Here is a 23,250-nt window from a genome sequence, read left to right as displayed (position 1 = left end):
TCTGCATTTTGCTGCATTTTGCACAATGTATTCAATCAATTTATATCATCCAGTTTTTCTTCACTAGATTCAAAAAGCAACCTTCCAATTCCTGTATAGCTTTTAATGAATCAAGTATATAATAAACAGAATAAAGAGATAAGGAAATTCTCAGTCACAGCCTACTTTTATTTTATCTTGGAAAGAAGGTGGATAGGGACAGACAGGGATAGATCAGGTCAGATGTCAATCTCTCGCAGACAAACTAAATTAATTATCTGCATCCATCTCTACCATGTCAGATGTTGAACCGAAAACTACATCTGAAATAGCCCTCAGGAGAGCACCTGAAGAATTGGATCGGACAGAGATCATGCTTACCAAAAAGTTTTGGCAGCAAAGGACTTCATGTGTAGTCACTTCCCCTTCCCTTCCTTGCAACCTACACAATTATTGTCCTGCCATCTTCCATAGACTGCTTATAGTTATCCTAGCCCCTTATACCCACCTGCTGTTCTAGGCCCAATTCCTTGGTCTCCTGGTTTCCATCACTCCAATATCTGCCTTATTATTGCTCATTCAGATTAGCAATAATAGCTGAACCTTGTTTGTTTGTTTTTTCACCCAGTCAGCTTTGTCATATTTATTTATTTATTTTATTTTTTATTTATTTTTCAAATTTATATCCCGCCCAACCCCCGAAGGGCTCTGGGCGGTGGACAACATAAAATTCAAATACACTAAGAATAAAAACAATATATAAATTAATCACTAAATAACATATTTAAAATGCAGCAAATTAATACATGATACAGCAATGCCCGCAAAGTCCCTCTTAGACCCTCCCGAGGGGGAAAGAAAAAGAGTGGGTCCTACAGATGGAATGGGCCCTACCTATAAGATGAAAGTGAAGGAGGGAGGGGGGTAACTTCTCAGTGACTGGACAACCCCTAAAGCCCGGGCGAACAACTCCAGATCGTTTTACAGGCCCTCTGAGACTCACTCAAGGTCCCGCGAGGCCCTTTCCGCTGGAGGAAGGAACAGTTCTGTTCACCCAGGCAGGGGCCAGGGCTGTAAAGCGTCCTGGTCACGAAGCGAGTGGAGCTAGCCAGACAGCATCATGGAGGGGGCCAGGGCTATCAAGTATAGTTGGCCTCTGCTGAGTGCAGAGGCCTAGTAGGGACGTATGGGGTAATGCGGTCCCGAAGGTATGAGGGTTCCAGGCCGCATAAGGCCTTAAAGGTAAGCACCCATACCTTGAAGATGATTGCAGAATTAGGGCATAATTTGAGCTATCAGATTATAGAATGCTTTATCACCATGCTTAAAGCAGCACTGACCTTGAAGAGTGAAAGGAAGAATATTCAATAAACCTTTGGAAATTATCTGGCCTTTCAACTCTTACAAAAAATTTTTTACGAGATTAGATCCAAAGTTAGTTTGGACTACAGTTTTGCATGCTTGACTTTCACTTGATTTGTCTATTTCTTAAGCAGAATTATCTCAAGCCTAGAAAATGCCCACAGCCTTCTTCGACCAATATTTATTACAGAGAATAAACAATTATTGGTAGCTTTGCAGTCAAAATCCTTTTATCTGAAAGAGGGCAACGTAAGACAACTGTTTCACACAGAAGGATTAAAAATCATAAAAGCCCCAAAAGCCTAGAGCGGCTCAGTAAACATTTATCAAAATAAAACAAACAAAACAAATCTAGCCTGCTGTGTTTATCAGCTGTTTTCAATAGTTTTTCTAAAACAGCAATCCTTTCACATCCATTTATAAAGAACTGTTTTCAGCATAACATTTTCTTCGACAGAATTCAATTGGGATTATTCACATGGAATTAAACACATACAAAAGATTACACTGATGCTGAAGAGCCACAGAGATTTTTCAGGAAATATCCATGAACAATATATTTGATTTCTGCCAGATCCAGATTCTGTAAATGTTTAAATGGTGCTTTCTATGAAGTATGATATTCTGTTTTATGTTTTCATACACTGATACAAATAAAATTCAGTCAAGTTAAACAAAACACGATAGGTACAATTCACTCTACAGTAGGCATTTTTAGATCGTGCTATGATCAAAGTTAGATAGTTCTTCATTTCACTGAGTAGTACTTCCTTGAACTTCAACCACTTAAACTTAAAAATGCTTTGATTATGGCTGGATCAGTTGCCAAGTCTGTATTCACATTCTAGTAGCTGAGAACCATTAAGTATTTCAATTCTAAAATCTGTGTATTTACATAAAGATAGTACTATCCTGATCTGCCGCTTTCTAACCAATCATCCAAATCTCATGCTTATTTAATACTCTGCCTCATTTTCTTTACGGTGCACAAGATGCTTACAACAAATAACAACAGAAACCACAATAGGCTGTATTCTATCATTCTGCTCAGTTAATGACAAAATCTTTCTCCCCCACAACTGAAAGAGATACTGCTAATACCTGAGCAAAATAGCAGCCAAACAAAAGCAACTGATGTTTGTCGAGGTCTAATGATAGCTACAGAGAAGCAGTATATTTTTGGAACCAGAACTACATAAACAGTTCTTACACAGATCACCACTGAACTGCTACAGGGTTCTAACTGCAAACCAGGCACCATAAATAAATAGTTAAGAGAACTTCTTGGCAAAACAAACATAAGCTTGTTAAAAAAAGAATTTATACCAGTACAGACTACAATGTTATCAAAAGGTGAAGGAAAAATGAGAGGCATATACTAGGGTTGCAGCCTTCAAGTGGGGTCTGGAGATCTCCTGGCATTACAGCTGATCTCTAGATGACACAGATTAGTTCCCTTGGAAAAAATAGCTGTTTAGTTATTATATTCTGCTGAGGTCCCTCCCCTCCCCAAACCCTGTCCTTTGTAGGCCCCACCCACTAAATCACTAGTCCAGAGCTGGAAACCCTTGGGGATACAGAAGAGACAGCAAAACATCAGCTTCTGTCCTGTCTCAAGCCTTAACCAAAAAGACCAAGTCAGCCATTATCTAAAGGAAGGGGGGGGGGGGTTATCTCAGAATATATCAGATCATTAGAGCACTTTGAATGTTCTCAGAAACAGAAACCTATACAAAAATCAATTTAACAATGAAACAATGTAGAACAGAGGAATTTCTTCCCAAGCCCAACTGCTTCAAAAACATTTGTTTAAAGAAGACGATTTCAGATTTAGTATATCTACAATCTTACGTATGAAAGCCATGGTGCTATAGGGGTTAAGATGTCAGACTACAACCTGGAAAACCCTGGTTCAAATCCCCACTTGAGCCATGGAAGGTAATCTTGGGCCAGTCACACACTCTCCGCCCTGATCTTAGCTAGTATTTGGAAGGGAGACCTCCAAATAACAACAGGGGTGTGACATGGAGGCAGGAAATGGCAAGCCTTCTCCAAATATCTCTTGCCTCGAAAACCCTAGTGGGTTGCCATAAGTCAGTCAGGACAGCATTGCAAATATATCCTTCAGTTTTTCCAAAATGTTAATTTTTCCTCTGAGAATAAAATGGAAACATAAACAATTTCCAACCTTAGTATCAAAATTTTTAGAAATTTTACACCTTTATTATTGAATAGTCATGACAGATTAATGTAAACCAATGAAAGGACCAGTTGCACTGATCTCTCGAAGAGAATAAAACACTGTAGCTACATACTAGACAAAGATAGATTTTATATATATATCTCACATTGTGTGATACAACATTAAACAGAAGTCGTGTGGCACCTTAAAGACTATAGTTGTATATCTGATAAAATGAAATCACACTGAAATAAATGTTGGTGGTTTTTAAGATGTCACTAAACTTCTCTTTCATTTTGCTGCAATGTAGTAATATGGCTACCACTCTTAGTTTATTATTATGGAATACAGAATAATACGATCAGAATGTAAAGCCAATGAGCATCTTTCTCTAATCAGAATTACAGCTTTCTAAGCTCATCACAACATCAATGGATTTACAAGGACACAGCTGCATCCAGAACAGTCCCATGTTTAGTCTTCTTCTTCGTATAGATTGAAGAGATAGGGAAATAAAATAAATCCTTGTCTGACACATTTGCAATTGGAAGCTATTCTGTCCCCCAAATTGTGTCCTAACAGTATACCAAAACAATCAGATGTTGCAGTACACCCAATTATTTTAAAACCAACCACAGCTTTTCATAATTCACATAATCAGAAGCTTTGCTGTAATATTTGAAACATGATCTGAGTATCTTTGGAAATTCTTTCATATGGTTCAATAATCAATGTAAATTTGTAATATGATCTGTAGTGCCTCTTCCTTTTCTGAATCCAGCTTAAACATCTGGCATTTCTCATACCATATAGGGTAACAATTGTTGCTATACGATTTTGAGTGTCACTTTACTCACTGAAGAAATTAATCCCATGGTCTACTAGCTGATACAGTTTTTGATGTCTCCTTTTTTCAAAAATGGAAAGTAAATTGGGCATTTCTAGCCTGTGGGCCATTGTTTCGTTTTCCACCTTGATTGGCATGTTGTTAAGATTTTGATGGACTCCCATTTCTATGGCTTGGAATAGCTTTATTGATATTCTATCTACTCCTGGTAACTTCTTTCTTTCAACTGCTCTCAGTACAGCTTTCATTTCACTTCCTAAAACTGTAGATTCTTCTCCAAAAATTTTTATCTTTTAAGGAATCTGTCAACCTTTAATCTCTTTGATATAGTTCTTCAGTATATTTTCCCCATCTTTATTTTGTCCTGTTCTGTATTTCTGCATCTGATGATTAGTTATGGAGTATTATTTCTGGGAGTGTTTATCTCTAAGCATTTGACCTGGGTCTCCCGAGACTTTTTACAATATTCTATCTAATCATTAAACCACACTGAACATATATGAGTATGAATGGTATAAATTAGTGAAAATAAATAGGATTGGATTGATGAGAAACACACTGGCAGATCAGTCTACACAAGTTGTTTCATACTCTTTTTAAAGTCAGCCAGGTAGCTATCAAACCAATTTGCTAAAAGCAGAGACACAAATGAATTTCTCAATTAGCTCCTGTCATTTTGAACACACAATTATCCTCCCAAAGCCACAAACTCAAATTATTGCTTGCAGGTGCAAGTGCTAGACAGAATAAATTCTCCAGTCACTTGGTCATCACTGATAGCATGATATTTTAAATGTTTAACTGCAGGTGCAAGATTGAGGGTGTCACATTAAACCTCCTCAAAAATGTCACCTATAACTAATTACTTAAACGAATCACTTTAACAATGAACTAAATTCAATGCACTGTCTAGGGTTATGTTCCCCGTGTTACGATCTAAGGACCAAGATTGCAATAAAACGTAATTACAATGCATATTGAAACAATTATCCCAAATGTCTAATATAACAGAAATGGGTTGAATGAGACACGCTGACCAGAAAATTAGGTACATTAAGTTTCTTTTGACATTCAAAGCCAGCCAGTACACAGCTTCTTTCCTGAATAGCAAAACACACCTTTATCTTTATTTTTCAATTCTCCATTATTACAATGTCTTAGTCCAAGGCATGGAGTTTCTGGCTGAGCAAGAAATGGAGATTACTATAAATTACCATGGAGTGAAGCTGACTGCAAATCCTCAAGTAATTGTATTTGCAATACATGCTCAATCTTTGCTTTCAGCTAGAACAATGCCTATTAAAGAGGTGCCTTCCTTCTCTATTTAAACAATTCTCTTTAAATTGCTTCCCTGCATCCTTCCCAATACAAAAAGGTTCCGCTGCAGCTAGTAGGCATTACTCTTACATAAAGCAGAGACAAATGAAACTTGTCCTAAAGGGGCTGCCTTGGAATTCATGGTTGTACTTTCTTAGCATTCTATATTCAGAAGAATCACTCAATATAGTCCTCTTGGGACTAGAGCACTTCTGAAGAAGGCTAGGAGGGGGAGAGACACATGACTGAATGCTCTTCCCAAATTACATATGCAGAGCATTCACATGCCAGATGGAAAGCTAGACTAGAACCTTTCCACATTCCAGCTACTTATCTGTGGGCAGTGATTTTTCCTGTGAAATTCCTTTCTCAAATTTCCTGTGAAAATTCCTTTCTCCCTAAATGTTAAGAAGGATTCTTAACGCGTCGTTTGGTTTCAAGTCACTCCATGGGTGTTTTGAGAGATCAAAATCTTAATCCTCATGTGTTTTCTATAGAGGTATCTTGGGGTACTGCTAAAAGTAGCTGTCGGCCATTTTTATTCTTAAGATTAGATTTCTATTGGTTTAAGCTTAATTAAAAATAACGATTGTGTTACTTCATTATCATTCCTAATTACTGTAACTAAGGGCCTACACTGAATTCCCAAACTTCATGGAAAGCTGAACATGAGTGTGCCCCAATATACTGTTAGTATTGTATCTATATATATAAAAAGCTAACAGTGTTTTTGTTGATGACAGTATGCCTCAGTAACTGCTGGGCCAATTCCTCTGAAAATTCCCAGCCACTATAGTCAGCCAGGCGAGAGTGTTTTTAGATGTTCACATACCTGAAATTTCACACCTGGCCCAGGTAAAACACCTTTTTCCTGGCGCTCCCTGGTGAAGGACATGCAGTGTCTGTGTGTAACTGTCACTTTTAGAATGTTCGATGCTGCTTGATGAATGTTCACTCAGATGGCTAGGATATGATGCGTGTGAAAACAGTATTACATAGGCAGTAACTCAGAAAGTGGAAGATAGAGAACACATACACAGACATACACACAGAGGAGAGAGGGAAGGGAGGGAGAGGGAGGGGGCTGCATGCACAGTGGGAGGGGAGTGCAGGGGCCCAGCTTGTCTGTTGGCTATGACCCACCCACCCTAGCGGAGGGAAAGAGAAGGGAAGGAGGGGGAGGGGTGGAATGTAAAGGAAGAGAAGTGAGGGAGGGAAGAGAGTGAGAGGCGACATGCAAGGTACGGGAGGGAGGGGCCAGGCACCCTAGATTCCCTGAATACTGTGGTTACAGTTAAGAAAACCAGGCATGCATTACTCAGGAGTAGGTACAGCAACTGTGACATACTTTGAATGGCTGCGTCGCGCCCCTCAGAAGGTTTCCTCAGCAGCGACACCCATTGCCACCAACCAAACTTTCTCCCAGGTAAAGGATCATGACCAGCCAGCCTAGATGTGTGGGAGGGGTGCCTTTCTATCCCCCCCCAAGGAATGTGGGCCCACACATCAATGACATCGCACAGTATCAGGCTGGCCTCTGTAATTGATTTGCTGCTACTGTTCCTTTTCCATTTCACCTCAATAAGCCACAGCAACGTGTGGCTGGGCCCCGCTAGTTTTTAAAAAATTAAAAGCATCATCCTGCTAAGGGGAAGAACTGAGAAATCAATTCATTTAATTTTTGGCATTTGTAAGACATTCATCACGTGGTACAGAACATTAATATGACATGCAACAATTTTTAAAGTCCCTTAAACCTGAGAAAAAATAGTTTTGTAATTTAAGCTATATTTAGAACAAAGAAGTAATTACCGGTAGTTGTGATAAGGAGAGATCACATTTCAATTTATTTGGAAGGAAGTATGTTGGTGGAATGGATATGCATCTATTCTGATGGTCTAAGCAAAATGTGTGACCTTTGACAAGGCTGCTAGTTGATTACCCTTGCCTCCTTCCCAGTAAAATACGATTAAATCAAGTTCTGCATGTTACAAGACTTTGATATCTTCCATTGAAATACTAATGCATATTGTAAATACTAGCGATGTAGCCAGCTGAGCAAATGTTTCCATTATGGAAGGTCATTTATCACCATGAAAGCATAAATAAGATCTATCTGCTGGCTCTGCACACTTATTCATCAAGTGTACATTGTACAACTCACTAAGCTCAGATGACCAATACTACCATTCCAACATGTTCTGGAGATGATTGTATATTAATGGGTAAGAAGTGAGGCTAAGATCCTCCTCTCATCATTTATAGTTCTCTGTTAACAGGTAAGTGAAACAAAATAAATTATGAGGGTTTCAGATGCAGAGAACTGCATCAAGCATAACAAAGTTAGGCCCAATCCAAAAGCCTGAGGTGGCCGGGGACTGCACCACTGCCACCCTGCTTTACCACTTCCAGATGGCTTTCAGTGAGTGCAAGGAAGCTGGGAAAAAGAAAAATCCCCTGATCCCTGAAGCCCTCCATAGCCTGAAATGGAGTTACACTATCCTTTAGGGTGCTTCCAGAACCCCCTGAGCCATGCTGGTGTCCTCCTGGATGCCAACACAGTTTGGAAGGATAGCCTTTCTTCTGGGTTGGGTGTCAATGAGATCCACGGCACTCACCTGCCTCCCAGTTTGCCACCCCACCAGCACATTTGGCAAATATGCTGGTGGGGTGGGCAAACACACTGGTAAAAAGCCACACCAGCTCCACAGACCCGTCTGCTCGCCACTTGGATTGGGCTGTTAGAGATATAAATATAGCTTCTCTCCACACTGACTCCATCCCATTTACTTGACACTTCTCCCCTTTCTACTGTCTACGTTATATTTCTCGAGAAGTTGCAAGATGAAGGAAAGTCCTAGTTCTGAAATTACCTGGCCAGGATTAACTATAACCGTATGGGCTTGTGCTTTCTTAAACTGTGGGAAGTGTTTCAGATCAGGATTGACTACATTGACTTTGCTGAAGACACTGGATTCTTCATAAGGAATTCTAGTAGGATAAAGAAAACTTGAGTCTTCAGGTGGGTACAAGTGCCACCTTTTCCTGCAAGAAAGAATTTATGTTAATTTACTTCCTGTTGAGAAACTCAAAATAGCAAGTCGTGAAGGGCAGAAAAACAGATAGTTATTATGTATCCTGAGTCACAAATGGTTATGTAACATTTAAAGAAAAAAAGTTCAGATTAAAAAAAAAATTCTATGACTCATGACTAGATTTGCCTGGATATAGCTGGGAAAAGGAAAAAAACATGCATAACAAACTTCAGTGGCTTAGTTACTGCCTCTACTTTTTGAAGAAACATATCTGCCTTATGGCATATGCTTAGTCAGATACAATTGATACAATTTTCTACAAACACATTCTAAACAGTAGGGTCAGCATTAGGTATTCAATATTCCTATGTATAATGTAGACATATGTAACATATATATATATATGAATAATTCGGGGGCCTACTCATGTGTGAAAATGTACTTAATGATAACACAATATTAACGTGATTCAGCGTTTTTAATGCCGTAAAGTTTAACTGGATATCCAAATATGGTGGTATTCCCACCTATCATGATTGTGTGAGAGTGATTCTGTGTAACCACGGTCATTCTTTTGCTTATTACAGATTTTGTTCTATATCTTCACTTTTTTTTCTTCCTCTCAGATGAAAACAAATATGAAAAATTTGTTGATAAGCTTGGTTACAGTATATATTAGGACCATACTTCTCTACCACTTAACTAGTTAATTCCTAGGGTTAAACTATCAGTTCCTAGTGAACTACTGGTTCTCAGTGACCAAACAGCAGTTCTCAGTGACCAAACAGATAGTGCTTGAGGGGAGGAGCAAGTAGATGATGTCCTTTGCTTTATGGAATATAAATGTCTGAATGTCTTTGTTTTCTATAAGGAAAATTGTAAGTATACCTAATACTTTATTAGGTATTGGTACAGAAAAACGCAGGCACAACATTTCTGGCAGCAAAGCCTGGTGGCAAATTGCTGTACCCAAGACCTAATAAAGAATTAGGTATACTTATAATTTTCCTAATAGAAAACAAAGGCATTCAGACATGCAAATTCCACAAATATACCAAAGAATAAAATTGTAGGCGCTAAATAATTTATAAATGATGTATTTTATGTTTTATGTCTGTGCAATATGTTTACGTTTAACAAGAAAGTCTGTATATATTTCAGACTGTCTGTTCCCTACCCACCCACCTACCCACCCACAATTTGCTTGTTGCTTGTTATGTATACTGGTTCTGACTATGTACTGTTATATTTTTATAGAAACTAAAGAGACCAGCTTAACAAAACAAAGAAGTAATGTCCTAAGAAAAGGAAAAAAAGAAAAGCAACTTTGCAAAGCAAGATGAAAGCTGACTTGCTTTCATCGGCCTGGCTTTCATGCTACAGCCACAGCTTTCCCATAGTTCTCTACTTTTATTTAACTTTTTTTCTCTCTAATGACTCCCTATGAGACACTTATTGGTAAACCACTGCAAGTGACCAAAAGAGGCAGGAATAAAGAAGTTGCATTTGACCTCTTCCCAAATGAGATGTGATATCTAAAGAGAAGGAATAAGAAGAGGGGTGGAGAAGCCAACATTCACAAGAAGGCGGCAAACAGAACCTTCTTTTGCTCAGCAGGCTACAGTTTTAGGATAGTTGTTTTCAGCTATAACAGAAGGGCCCAAATACTATTAAGTTCAAATTTTATTCAGTAGGTAGCGAACTCTTTACGAATAATTATTTTAAAATTTCCAGGCTTGACAAAACGGAAATGAATTTCATATGCAACAGCAGCTGGTTTATAGTAAGGCCAAACAGAATCTCAAACATTTGTTTTTACTAAAACAGCTATCACTGTTCCTCAAATACTTCAACCTAAATTGATGTCTCTACAGCAGCCCAAATCAACAGGGTTTTCCTGCATTTGTCATATGCATTTTGAGGCAATGATTTACACAAGTACAATACTTTATAAATGCTTTCTTATACAGCTGTTTGCTGAAATACCTGAGGAGCAATTTATTTTGCTGCAACAATGTGACTAAAGTCTAGCTGACATTGCTGTCATATATCTCTACTCTCATTAGAAAACATTTTTGCTTCTTTATAAAGAATCTTACTCTCCTAGACCTCTAAAAGGATGACAAAATTAAAACATCAAGTTACATTTTAAAAACTCTGAAGAAATTGGTCAGGTTTGGTTGTAGAAGTGGAAACAGTAAATTACCTTCCTTGCACTTGCAACACCAAGTTGCACCCATAGGAATCCAAATGACAAGGAGTATTTGCTCCAGATGAGCCAACCCACAGAGTACTCTCCTTTCCATCTCTTCCTGAAAATCCAAAGTCAGACCACCTCACATCCTGTTGGAAAAACGCATCAGGTAAAACTATCACATCCTATTAACCAGGCCATTGCCAACTTCTCTGATTCTCTCTCATATTTCTTCTCATCCTTTCTGAATAGAGTAATCCCACAGAGTGCTATCTAGCTAAGGTAAGTAACTATCAATACTCGAAAGAGCTCTGAAATTATTTCATCACTAAACACTCTTTGTGATCCATCAATGAGTTGATATAGACCAGGGGTAGGGAACCTGCGGCTCGAGAGCCGCATGCGGATCTTCTGTTCTTGCACTGTGGCTCCACAAGCTGAGCCGCCGGCCCCATCCTTGCCCACCCTGCAGGCAGCAGGGCGGGCGCACCAACTGCCCACGGTCAGCTGGGCCACTCTGCGGGCTTCCCCTCTTGCCCGCCCCGTTGGAGCGGGGCGGGCGCTTTCCCGGCAGTCGGCGAGGCTGAGCCACCGGCTTCATCCTTGCCGGGCACATCCATGCGCTTCTCAGAATGAGTGGAGTAAAAGGTAAAAAAACCCCTATATATATAGTGTTATCTTTATTTTAAATGTCAAAAATTATTTGCAGCTCCAAGTGTTTTCTTTTCCCGTGGAAAACGGGTCCAAATGGCTCTTTGAGTGTTAAAGGTTCCCTACCCCTGATATAGACAGACATTTTCAATGTCTTGTTGAAGGCTTTCACGGCTGGACTCGATTGTTGTGGGCTTTCCGGGCTATGTGGCCATGGTCTGGTAGATCTTGTTCCTGGGACACAGTATGTAGCACACTTCTTTCTGTGATACACCTCTAAAGATGCCAGGCACACGGAAAGCCCTCAACAACCGGACATTTTTGAAGATTCCAAAATAGACATTTAACCATTTGTAAGAAACTGGTTTCTTAAGTGGTTACAAACGAGTGCTCTGATTGATCCCTCCCTTTTTTTTGTGACAGTTCATTACCTACAAAACAGTTTTTATAAAGTGAGTGTGGGTAGGTGGGGGAGAGAGGGAGAGAGAGAGAGAGAGAGAGAGAGAGAGAGAGAGAGAGAGAGAGAGCGCTAACAGTTAACATAGTAGTTAGACTGAGAATAGGGAAACAAAGGTTCAAACCCCATACTGCTACAAAACTCACTGGAAGACCTTGGGCCACTTAAACATTCTTTCACCCTAACCTACCTGGCCAGGGTTGTTGGATGGAGGAAAGCAAAACCATGACACTCTCCTGACTTCAATGGACTATGGAGGGCATAATTCTGTTTAAGATTACATTATGGTTCACTAACCAGATACTGGTCTATTGGTTTTTTATAATTAAAATTTCTTAGTTCTTAGCTTTGAATGCTGGATTTTCAAATGACTTAGGTAAATAATTAAATGTGATTTTGTGCTCAGACAACCTCCCTGTATGTTAGATCAGATACAATTTAATTGAAGCAACTCTTGCCAGAAGACACGTTCTTGATGAACTCCCCTCCCCTTTACTTCCCCTATTGTGAACACTATCCTTTTACATCCTAATGTTCTACTTCTTATCATTTTAATCAGTAACTAATCCACAATATACATTTCACACAAGCAGCTGTGGCATCCCCATGGTGAGAGTAATTTTTACCATGCCCCTGCTCCTTATCAGAAATTCCGAAAGGTTTGTATGTATATAACTAGATTTTTTTTCTTATTTTAGGAGCAGTAGCAGCATATAGTTGTATATTCACCAATGCAATTTACAACCTGAATTTGTTTTTCATTGCCTTCCATATAAAAATGGACTACTTTCATTAGAGGACTACATAGGATATTGGTTGCTACTAGATTATAGAGCAGTGGTGGCGAGCCTATGGCACTCCAGATGTTCATGGACTACAATTCACATCGACCCATGCCAAGTGGCCATGCTGGCAGGGGCTGATGGGAATTGTAGTCCATGAACATGTGGAGTGCCATAGGTTTGCCACCACGGTTACAGAGACATATAACACATTAGATAATCTAATATATTCTTGCAAATGATGGTTCAACATTAGCTTTCGGCCATTAACAATATGCCTAGGTAATATAGTCTCCTTTCTTATTCTTATTATTGTGCTATGAAAGACTATACGGCAGTTCCTGATTTTTTTGGTTAATCCACAATTTGAAGAAACTTTCAAATATTTAAACAGCCATCCGTTGTAGTTATTGGGTTCCATCTGTATTTAGTAGGTCAACTAGAAAAGGGGGCATATCTTAATTTTCCCAAGGAAGGGAAAATAGGATGCACAAAATACACAACGTTTAATGCATAAATCTTCTTTACATTGTAGGAAGCCATGAGTCTAAGTTATTAGAACTGAACTTGAACCTGTTTGTAAGGGAACTGCTTGAACTGTCAGCTTTTTCAGTGCTTCAGATTAATAGAAGCTCTTCCGATTTGTTTAGGTTGAGTTTATGTGCTCAATTTACATATCTATTAGTTCTTGTATACCTGGGCACTTTTCATTTCTTTTTCTGCTATCCTGGCTAATACAATCAATCTAATAGACAATTGGTTCTATGCCAAATAACATAACACAATTTGTTCACAACAATTTCGGCCACAATTTGTTCAAAAGGACAGCTGATCAATTACCTATTTATTCAACAGAATAGTTAAGGCCTGTGGTCAATATTTTTAAAAAGAATTTAAAAAGGTACACCTACCAATATGTATGGACATTATCCTGTTAGAATACATTCATATCCAATATCTTCTATGAAAAAAAAATGCAAGCATAGAGTTCTTTCCGGGGATCTGAACTCGGAAAAGCAAACTGTATGTATTGTCGAAGGCTTTCATGGCCGGAATCACTGGGGTGCTGTGTGGTTTACGGGCTGTATGGCCCTGTTCTAGCAGCATTCTCTCCTGACGTTTCGCCTGCATCTGTGGCTGGCATCAGATCTATCAGCCCACAGACATCCTCCTAACCTTAAAGAAATTGTCATTGTAATCCATTTCTTAGCATGGATTCTGGGACCAGGGCCTGTAATAAACTAAGATGCCAACTCTGTTCCCATATTCCCTTTGACAACAGAATCACAGGATCTAACAATACCAGCCATACTATCTCAGGTTCACTCACTTAGCCATCTTCCAACATGATATAGGCTACCAAGTGTCAGCAACACCCTTCCACTCTCATGTCAGACTGACAGATCAGTCCCTATGCAAAAGAATGGTCATAAATCTGACATCAAAACCCACATCACTAAAAAACCAGTGGGAGAACATTTTAATCTTCCAGAAGATTTCATTGCTCCCTAAAACTAACAGTCTTCAAAGAAGTTTCAAGGGGAGATTACAATGTCAGATTGCTCAATTTCACAAATAGGGACATAAGGTTTTTATCTCACTACAGACGCTAATTTTCTGCGCCTAAGCATTTCTTCCCTACTCTAATTAAGCTTTTGCATTGCACCTTTGCATCCTGATCCCAACCTCTCAACACTCCTCAAAACTTCTAACTGGGATATAAGGACAAATAGAATACAAACAGATTTTACCTAACAAATAGAGCTTCTAACAGACTTTACAAATAGAGTTTCTAACCCCTAACCTTAAGAAATCTACCTAATAAACTTTATTTCTTGCTGTAAAAAGCAAGAATGCAGAAATACAGCTTATTGGTTTTTTGCCCCAGCAGGAGCCCAGGGTTCTCCTGCCTGGCAAGAGCCAAGTTCCATGGCATCTTGCAACAAGGCTGGAAAGCAAGGCTACAAAAGCAAAGAGTAAATGTCTGAGTATCCATCAGTCAGCATTATCTCACTATCCCCTGACCACAATGAGGTCATCTCAAGTCGCCTTCTATATATAAATTAGCCTAAGGTAACTCTCCATTATTCTCGGGCTGAAAGCTGAAAGGGAAGGGATTCAATGTCTCGTCTACAGGCCACATGAGGGACTGCACAGGCCAAATGTAGGACATGTGGCAAGATCTTGGCAGGCCGACAAGACATTTCTCCCGGTTTGCTTCAAAGACACTTAGGATCGTGTGATTTTCACAGTTTAGAAAGTGAAGTAAAAGGTTATAAAAGTTCAAGACAGACTTCCTTGTACAAAACCCCTTTAAAATTTTCAATCTATCAGCCCCCATAAATCTTAAACATTTACATTTAAACATTTAAAACATTTCTACCTTCTACTTATAAAACTATCCTTATACAAAACACAAGGCACTTAATATATTTTTTCGCAGAATGCTATCTCTGCTATATCAAAAGGATCTTTAACTCTTGAAAGTTTTTCCCCAACATTCTTTTTGGTCCTCTAATGAGCTACTGGACTGGAATCCAGCACAAAATAGTGTGCTATCTTTAGAGTTCTCCAGAACTCTTCATCAGACTGGATGTTAAAAACCAAAAATGGGTGGGGAGAACAAAAAGTTGTTTCAGGCCATAATCTTAATGTTTCTTGTCTGCACCTTGAGTAGAATGTCAAGTAAATTTAAACAGCTACTTCTTGGGAAAAAAAACCTAACGAGGAGGATCTAAGCCTCCAAAAAAAGACAAGGCACCCCACAGGGCTTAACACAGAACTTGGATTCCTAAACAGCCCATTTATACAGATGCTAATTTGTTCCATTATCTCACTTTATCCTGCATTAGGCCTGTGTATTTTGCATTGCTGCTGTTAGGAGTATCTTATATCCATTCTGTGTGACAGGATTAGTCCTTCAGTTGTATTTTGTTTTATACAGGCCTCTCTTCGTGCCCTCCTCCCTAGCTGTTTACAAGTTCAGGCCTCACAGTTGTGTTATTCATGCATTTAAAGTAGTAAATTTAAGCTGATGATGAAATAAATAGTATTAGTCTCTAAGGTGCTACTTGGTTCCTATCTAATTTTGAACATGCTGTGTTTTTGTGGATTAGGATTCCATGTCCAAACAGAGACAGTCCCAAAAACAAAGTTGCCCATCTCTGCTCTATATAATGGCTTTTTTCATCTTCATCTAGTTTGCTTAGTTCATCTTCAAACAGTTAACATACATTAAGTTTTGATAAGCAGTGAAGCTGACCTTGCAAATGGACTTGCAGAGGGGGATCTCATTTCCCTCCACTATCTCCCTTTTCACTTTCCTGTAAGCCCCAGCAGTCTCTTTGCCTTTGCTGCTTCCTTCTCTATTTCCCACCCACCAGCCAACCTACTTTTATCAGCTTCCCCCCCTTCCAGGTTTTCCCCACTCCTCTTCTACCCAGGAAAAGTCTGATTCAGTTGCATGGAGCCAAGATTCCTAGTGCTGGATGGGTTGGGCCCTGTTGCATGGTGGGGAGAAAGTAAAAGGATCTCAATAGTCACTGAGAGATAAAAATAAGGCCAAGGCCAATAGTGCAAATAAAGGAAAATATATTTTATTACTCAGCTACAAATCCCTCAGAAGTACATTTATTTAATCCATTTATTGAGCATCTGTCCTGTCCATTCCAACCAGCACTGACTCAGGGCGACTAACAACCTAAAACAAGTAAAACAGTCCAATTTGCATACATTAAACTACAGATAGCAATATCCCTGCCACTATTATTTTTACCAATGTTGTGCCCGTCAAAACCCTTGCTGACACATTCCGGACCAGTTGAGGTTTCTGGAGTAGTCTCAGGGACAGCTCAGAGAGAGAGAGAGTTACATCAGGCTCGCCAACAGGTTTCTTCAGGGGAATCAGTTATTCTTTCAATGTTCCTTCAACAAAAGTCACACAGTGATTGCTGGTGGGCTCAGCCCCAATGACTTTTCCCTCAAAGGCCAAAACAGCCATAATGATACTCCTGCCTTCTCAACCTGCCATCTACTGATAGAAACAAAGGCTAGTGATACTATTGTGGTTGCCTAGCATTGGACACCATGAGCATTGATATCTTAAAGCTACAAGTGTGGCTTCCAATAATTCAGGAGGGTTTGAACTCCCCATTTTTTAAAAGGTAAAGTTAGATTGCAGATTTTTCTACAAACCTGGGGTATGTTTCAGTTTGGTAGAAAACACTGTCTTGTCTGTTCAAGGCTTAAATCCCCAGTTTTAAGAATCCACAAAATAGGCCATGTTGAGAATTAAATGTACTTTTAAATTAAATTACATTAGCTCTGAAGATTTAAAAGGTTGCACACTGCTATGTGTTATTTTAGTTGCTCCTAATGAAAAGGTATTATCTGATTTTATTTTTGGAGTTTTCTTCAGACCAACTACCTGCAATCTCTGACTGTTTCGGAAATACTGAAGTTAGCTGTCAAAGGAAGCATCCTATGAATATTTACTGGGGAGTAAGCACCATTCAACACAGTGGAACTTACTTCAGCATAGCTGTGCATTAGACTGTTGAAAGGAGTTTTGAGTTGAAGGAAGATGTTTGGCACGAGACTGTGCTTTCGTCATTTCTTGCTCCCACTATTCGAGAACATGATTACCTAGTGCATCATTTAAAGCAGAATGGTGTAGAGTTTGGAGAAGTGGAGTATAATCTAGAGAGCCAGGTTTGATTCCCTACTCCTCCACAGGAGTGACAGACTCTTATCTGGTGAACTGGATTTGTTTCCCCACTCCTGCACATGAAGGGTGACCTTGGGCTAGGCATAGTTCTTTGGAACTCTCTCAGCTCCTCCTACCTCATAAGATATCTGTTGTGGGGAAAGGAATGAAAAGGAATTTGTAAGCTGCTTTGAGTCTCCTTACAGGGCAGAAAGATGAGGTACAAATCCAAACTCTTCTAAACAAATCTCCAGTTCTGTTAATGTAATATAAGACTATTTTCCCTCCATTTTTGGCCTTTTAAGGAACCTATTTGTTCCAGTTGGGGCTGGGGAGATATGTGATCAGCTACTGAATTTGTTTTTAATTGGAAGCTGCCATTGTTTTCCTTTCTTCTTCCCAGAAGGCTGAAGTAGTTTCTTGGAAACAGTTCCAAACAGCATCTACCCCGTATATACTCATGTATAAGTCGAATTTTTCAGCACATTTTTAATGCTGAAAAAGCTCCCCTCGGCTTATATGCGGGTCATTAAAAAAAATTGTGTTTTTACTTTGCCGGCCAGCAGGGGGCGCAGTTTTTATGCTAGCGGCACCAAAATTTCAGGGTACCCTCAGAAGACACTCTTAATGATACCAGCCAAGTTTAGTAAAGTTTGGTTCAGGGGGTCCAAAGTTATGGACCCCCAAATGAGGTGCCCCCATTCCCCATTGTTTTCAATGGGAGCTATTAGTAGATGGGGCTACCCTTTTGAGGGTCCATAACTTTGGACCCTCTGAACCCAACTTCACCAAACCTGGCTGGTCTCATCAGGAGAGTCTCTTTATGATACCAGCCAGGTTTGGTGAAGTTTGGGTCAGGGGATCCAAAGTTATTGACCCCCAAAGGGGATGCCCCATCCCCCATTGTTTACAATGGAAGCTAATAGTAGATTTTTCATTTCTGATAATATCCCTCTTAAAATCTAAGTTGGGTTACATTTGGACATACAGATGATGATGAGGAATCCAGTTTTGGAGGATTTTAACTCTTGTGTTTTAGCTTGGTTGCTGGTTGAGCTAAGGTTTTTGTACTTTTAAAGTTATTGTTGATACCATCTTGTTCTTGTTGACCCTCTTTTCCACTTACAGAGCCAGTTTACTGTTTTTCTTTGAAATAAATATTCAAAAACATTTAACCTACTGATGCCTCAATTGATGTAATTTTATTGGCATCTATTTTTATTTTTGAAATTTACCAGCAGCTGCGGCATTTCCCACCCTCAACTTATACGCGAGTCAATAAGTTTTCCCAGTTTTTTGTGGTAAAATTAGGTGCCTCGACTTATATGCGGGTCGACTTATACGCGAGTATATACGGTATTCAAGTTTGCCAGGCACTGCACACTGGATGCAGACAATACAGTTAAAGATCAAGACTCAAACCCTCTTTCCACCCTTCCTTTCTGTTTTTAAACATCCAGCTGATGAAGACTTTTGGAGAGCTCAAAAGTCTGTACATTTTTTAATACCGTCTTGGTGAATAGCATTATGTGATTGGGGGCGGGTGCTGCCTTTGGAGCAATATGATTACCTGCAAACATTATTTAGGGTTAGCATATCTTTTTCTATGATTCCGTATCATCAAGGTGAATGATAAACTTCCAAGTGAGTAACTTAATACTAGAAGATGACTTGCTTTATAGAAAGGAATACAGCAGCCTAATGGAAACATTTGTCAGAAGCTTCAAGAATCCACAAAAGAAAGTTGTTCTAGCTTCCCATAAGTCGTAAAATTTAAAATCCAATATAATTATTTCAGTGATAAAGTTAAAGGTAATAACCATTCCCTGCACTTTAATCTCACACCTAAGTAGTTTCTGTATTCTGTCAACTTGAATAGAAGGAGAAAGAACATAATATTAGATTTAAAAAGAGCTTTGTGAAAATGCTGCTGCCTCGATAAATACCAGATATGATTATGGGTAAAACAGTTTTTAACCAATGAACTGAAAAGAAATTGGCAAGTACTGAAATCCTGGCACAATGGGCTGCTCTTTTATATTAAAAAACCCCAACAAGGCTGAAAGAGAAGCAGTTTAAAAGTATCCCAACCATAACAGATGGCACATTACTTGTGAATTACATTTATTTTGCTTGCTGCTTACAATAGAGCTAATATACCCATATGTCAATTTAAGAGGTCTCATTGCTAGTTAAGCTTCATACATATATTGTGCCTCTGATTTATATCTCAGAATTCTGTAATGCAATATCAAGTAAACAAAAATGTGTAAGAAGTGAGATACTGCTCATATGTTAAAGTAATGGAATCATTACCTTAAGCCACACAACTGTAAATGATAAACAGTGCAATCTAAATTTCAAACAACTTCTAAATGGCTCTATTAATCACTATATATATTTTAAAAACTGGTATTCTTTTAACCTTCAAGTCACCTTAGAAAAAAATCCAAATAAAATCTAAATAAAAACCAGCTGTGAAACATGGGAATGTAAAAAGAGAGAAAAGAGAAAGAGGGGGAAAAAAGAAAATCAATACATGCAAATTTCTTGGCATGTACAGTGACAGCAAGATATTTCTTGGGGTCTTGCTCTGACACTTGAATGCTTCTCCATAGCACAGACAAGCCAGTTTTCAGCTTCAGAATATCTATGAGTTATGTGTTCTGAGGTAATAGTTCAGACCTACTTTGAAGTTAGCTGTAGTATTTTCATGGTCTGCTACTGAGGACCATTTTGTGAAAAATGCAGTTACCAATGTTATTCATGCTCTGGAATAAAAGACTGCAGAACTAAGAGCCAGATCTTGGCCAGGATGATTGCAACGTATCAGTTATAGTGAAGGAATATTAATACCCTACAGTGCCATCTTCAGCCCATAGCAGGGGGAAAATTCTTTCAGATGGCAGCAGTGGCTTACTGTTAATGCATAACATCCATAATCAGAAGATTTCTCAAAGGTTCTTGAGGCTAAATGGATATTTATTTGTTATACCTGTATTCCATCAAAGATTTTTCATCCAAATATTACCCAGGCCCAGATCATACGCCTTGAGAAATGAAATACCATAAAGTTCCTTTAAAGCACTACCCATATAGCCTGTGTGTGTATGATTTCACACAGAAATCCATGAAGAATTAGGATTTGCCAGAAGGGTACAAAGGAAACATTTCATTTCTGCCTTTAAAAGGAATTTCACTCTTACCTTTTATGAAGGCTACTGAGGGTGAAAGTACAGTAGTTACACATATAGTGACAGAAACCCTAATTCTAAATATTCATGTTGGCAGATTTGCAAATCTCTCTTATTTAAAACAATTATATCCTGCCTCTTCCTACAGCTACTGGCTTGGATCTAATTCACTAATGGACAGCTATCTGTTGGTGGAGCATGGTTTTCCTATGTCCTCCCTCCCACTGTATCTCAAATGATTCCAAAGTGCTACTCCTAAGGACAGCAGACCCCCCAGGAACATTGGAAGTCATCCACCTGCATTGAGAAGGGTGGACTCCACCCAAATCTCTCCCCCTTCTGTCAGCAGAAATGTTCCATTAGAGCCACTAATTGAACATTTATTTAGAGCTTTTGAGGATTCATACATGATTCTTTCAGCAGTATGTGCAACAATCCTGCCACTATGTAATAACAGCTCATACTCCCCTCATATATCAACCAAGAATAAATATTTGCTCTGGAAAGGGATCACATAATGATTAGCAGACTTCCTCTTCGAGAAGATTGGGAAAGGCTAACAATGTACAAAGATAGAATTATTAGGCACTCAGAGGAACCCTGAAAGACAGATCAGCATTATCATTGTCACAAATCTGGGACCCACAAGGAAGTGAAATGGAAGATATAAACAGTTTCCCTCTTCCTCAGCCTGTTTTCTTTTTCTTTAATGAAACCTCAACTTCCTTCAACATTCCAGGGCTTTGGGGTATCCTCAATCCTCACCTGGATTGGTTTGAGGTGGGATGGACAAGGATCCTCTTTATCTAATTAACATAACTCATACATTGTTTAGGGATAGTCCCACTTTACTGCCCTACTGATAGGCATATGGATAGACCATGATGTTTGCTTTTAGAGAAAACTGTTTGGGAGTCTGTGAAATGTGCATGTGGGGGAAATGGAGGGAGGGGGGCTTCCAATATGCATCTCATGGAACACACTCCCACTAACATCACTGTGCATTCCATAATAATAAGATGTTACAGGCCTGTCTGCTGAATGAAATTAAGGGCTCCTCTGGAAAGTCCTTTGAGTAGTGAAATTAATTCAGAGACTGTGCTTCTGCTGAGTCTGGGTATGGCTTTGTCTCACGGCCTTAGTGTTAGGCATAGGGGCCTCAAGTTTGCTATTAGAAACAATAGTGCTATTATAGGAGTTACTATTTTACTGGTTGTTTTTATTGACTTGCACGCTGCTGTTGCATGAATTCTCTTGTATCATCTTAGCTGTTTTCAGCTTTTTCAATTGTCATTTAATTGGTCTGATATTTATTTCTATTTGCTTTTAGTTTGTTGTAATCTGTTTTGGGTGTACATTTAATGTTAGAAAGGCTGGATATAAATTGCCAACAACAATACATACTGTACATACTGTAAATTAATAAAGAACATGGCAGCTAGTGGATTCACAGAAGATAGGTCTACCAGTGGCTACTAGTCATGGTGACTAAGGGAACATCCATGCTCAGAGGCACTAAGGCTTTGAATTCCAGTGCTACAAGTCAACATGAGGAAAATGTCTTGGCCTTTATGTCACTGTTGGACCTCCAGAGCAAATGGTTGGCTACTATGTGAGACAGGATGCTGGACTAGATGAACTGCTAGCCTGATCCAGCTGAACTGTTCTTATGTTCTTACCTTGAATTGTTCTGGGTTGTCTTCAAATAGTCTAGCGATATACTTATAGTCAGCATAGGCCCAGTATTTATGTGACTCATAACCACTGAGCAGTCCAGACGAGCAAGAAGACTCTCTTAAACTCCAGGCCAGAAATTCTTCAAGTGTAGCTTCCACATAACTACACTCATTTTCAAACAGTGGAGCTAAAGCAATATAAGAAGAGACAGCATTACATGCACACTGAACACAACACCAATAATAAAGAACAGATACAGAGCTTGGTGGTTTAGCAGATAAAAACAATAACTTTTTGTCAGCTCAGACTGCTAGTTAAATGCAACATAAACCTACAAATGAAATTACAAGAGACTGTCTTGGCTGAAAAACTTTCTAACAATTGATTATTTACAGAGGAACTATACCTCAGATGCTTAGTGTTTCATTTCTGAAGTAGCAGGATAAAACATCATATGAAGCTGCAGAGAAGAGTTCAGTTAAGCTTGCAAAAAACATTCAGACACTACAAGTCATAATGGTCTTTGAACTAAATTTCACTACCCCTAAACCTGAAGTGTGTTTAGCTGGCAGAAAAGAAGCATGACATTTTAAATACATTTTTAATTTTTATATTGAGAAAAGATTCTGCTGGTGGTTGGCCCTGGGCTGGTCAATATTTCTCAGTCTAATTTACCACACAGTGGAATTATGAAGATAAAATTGGGCATAGGACTATGTACAGCACCTCAAGCTCTTTGGGCAAATGAATGAACAAACAAAAACGTTTAAGGTGCTCCCAACAGCTTAGCAAGCTCAGGTTGACCGGACTTTCTTCTGTTTGTGAGAATTTATGTCTCACAAGTGGATTTTGAGACTTCCTTGAGTGT

General features: G+C 39.0%; 1 protein-coding gene across 1 annotated transcript in view; it reads right to left on the bottom strand.

Moving 5' to 3' along the window:
* The window catches only part of HSPBAP1 (HSPB1 associated protein 1), a 58,437-nt gene that overhangs the window by 12,262 nt on the left and 22,925 nt on the right, over positions 1 to 23,250 (bottom strand). Inside the window, exons 3-5 of the mRNA XM_048486237.1 lie at positions 22,385 to 22,569; positions 10,929 to 11,065; positions 8,561 to 8,732 (exon numbers count right to left, since the gene is read on the bottom strand). Of these exons, the coding sequence (XP_048342194.1) occupies positions 8,561 to 8,732; positions 10,929 to 11,065; positions 22,385 to 22,569 (494 nt within the window). The remainder of the gene's footprint in view (positions 1 to 8,560; positions 8,733 to 10,928; positions 11,066 to 22,384; positions 22,570 to 23,250) is intronic.

Source organism: Sphaerodactylus townsendi, linkage group LG02, assembly GCF_021028975.2.
Source record: "Sphaerodactylus townsendi isolate TG3544 linkage group LG02, MPM_Stown_v2.3, whole genome shotgun sequence".
NCBI lineage: Eukaryota > Metazoa > Chordata > Lepidosauria > Squamata > Sphaerodactylidae > Sphaerodactylus > Sphaerodactylus townsendi.
This window is presented reverse-complemented; position numbering and strand designations above follow the sequence as displayed.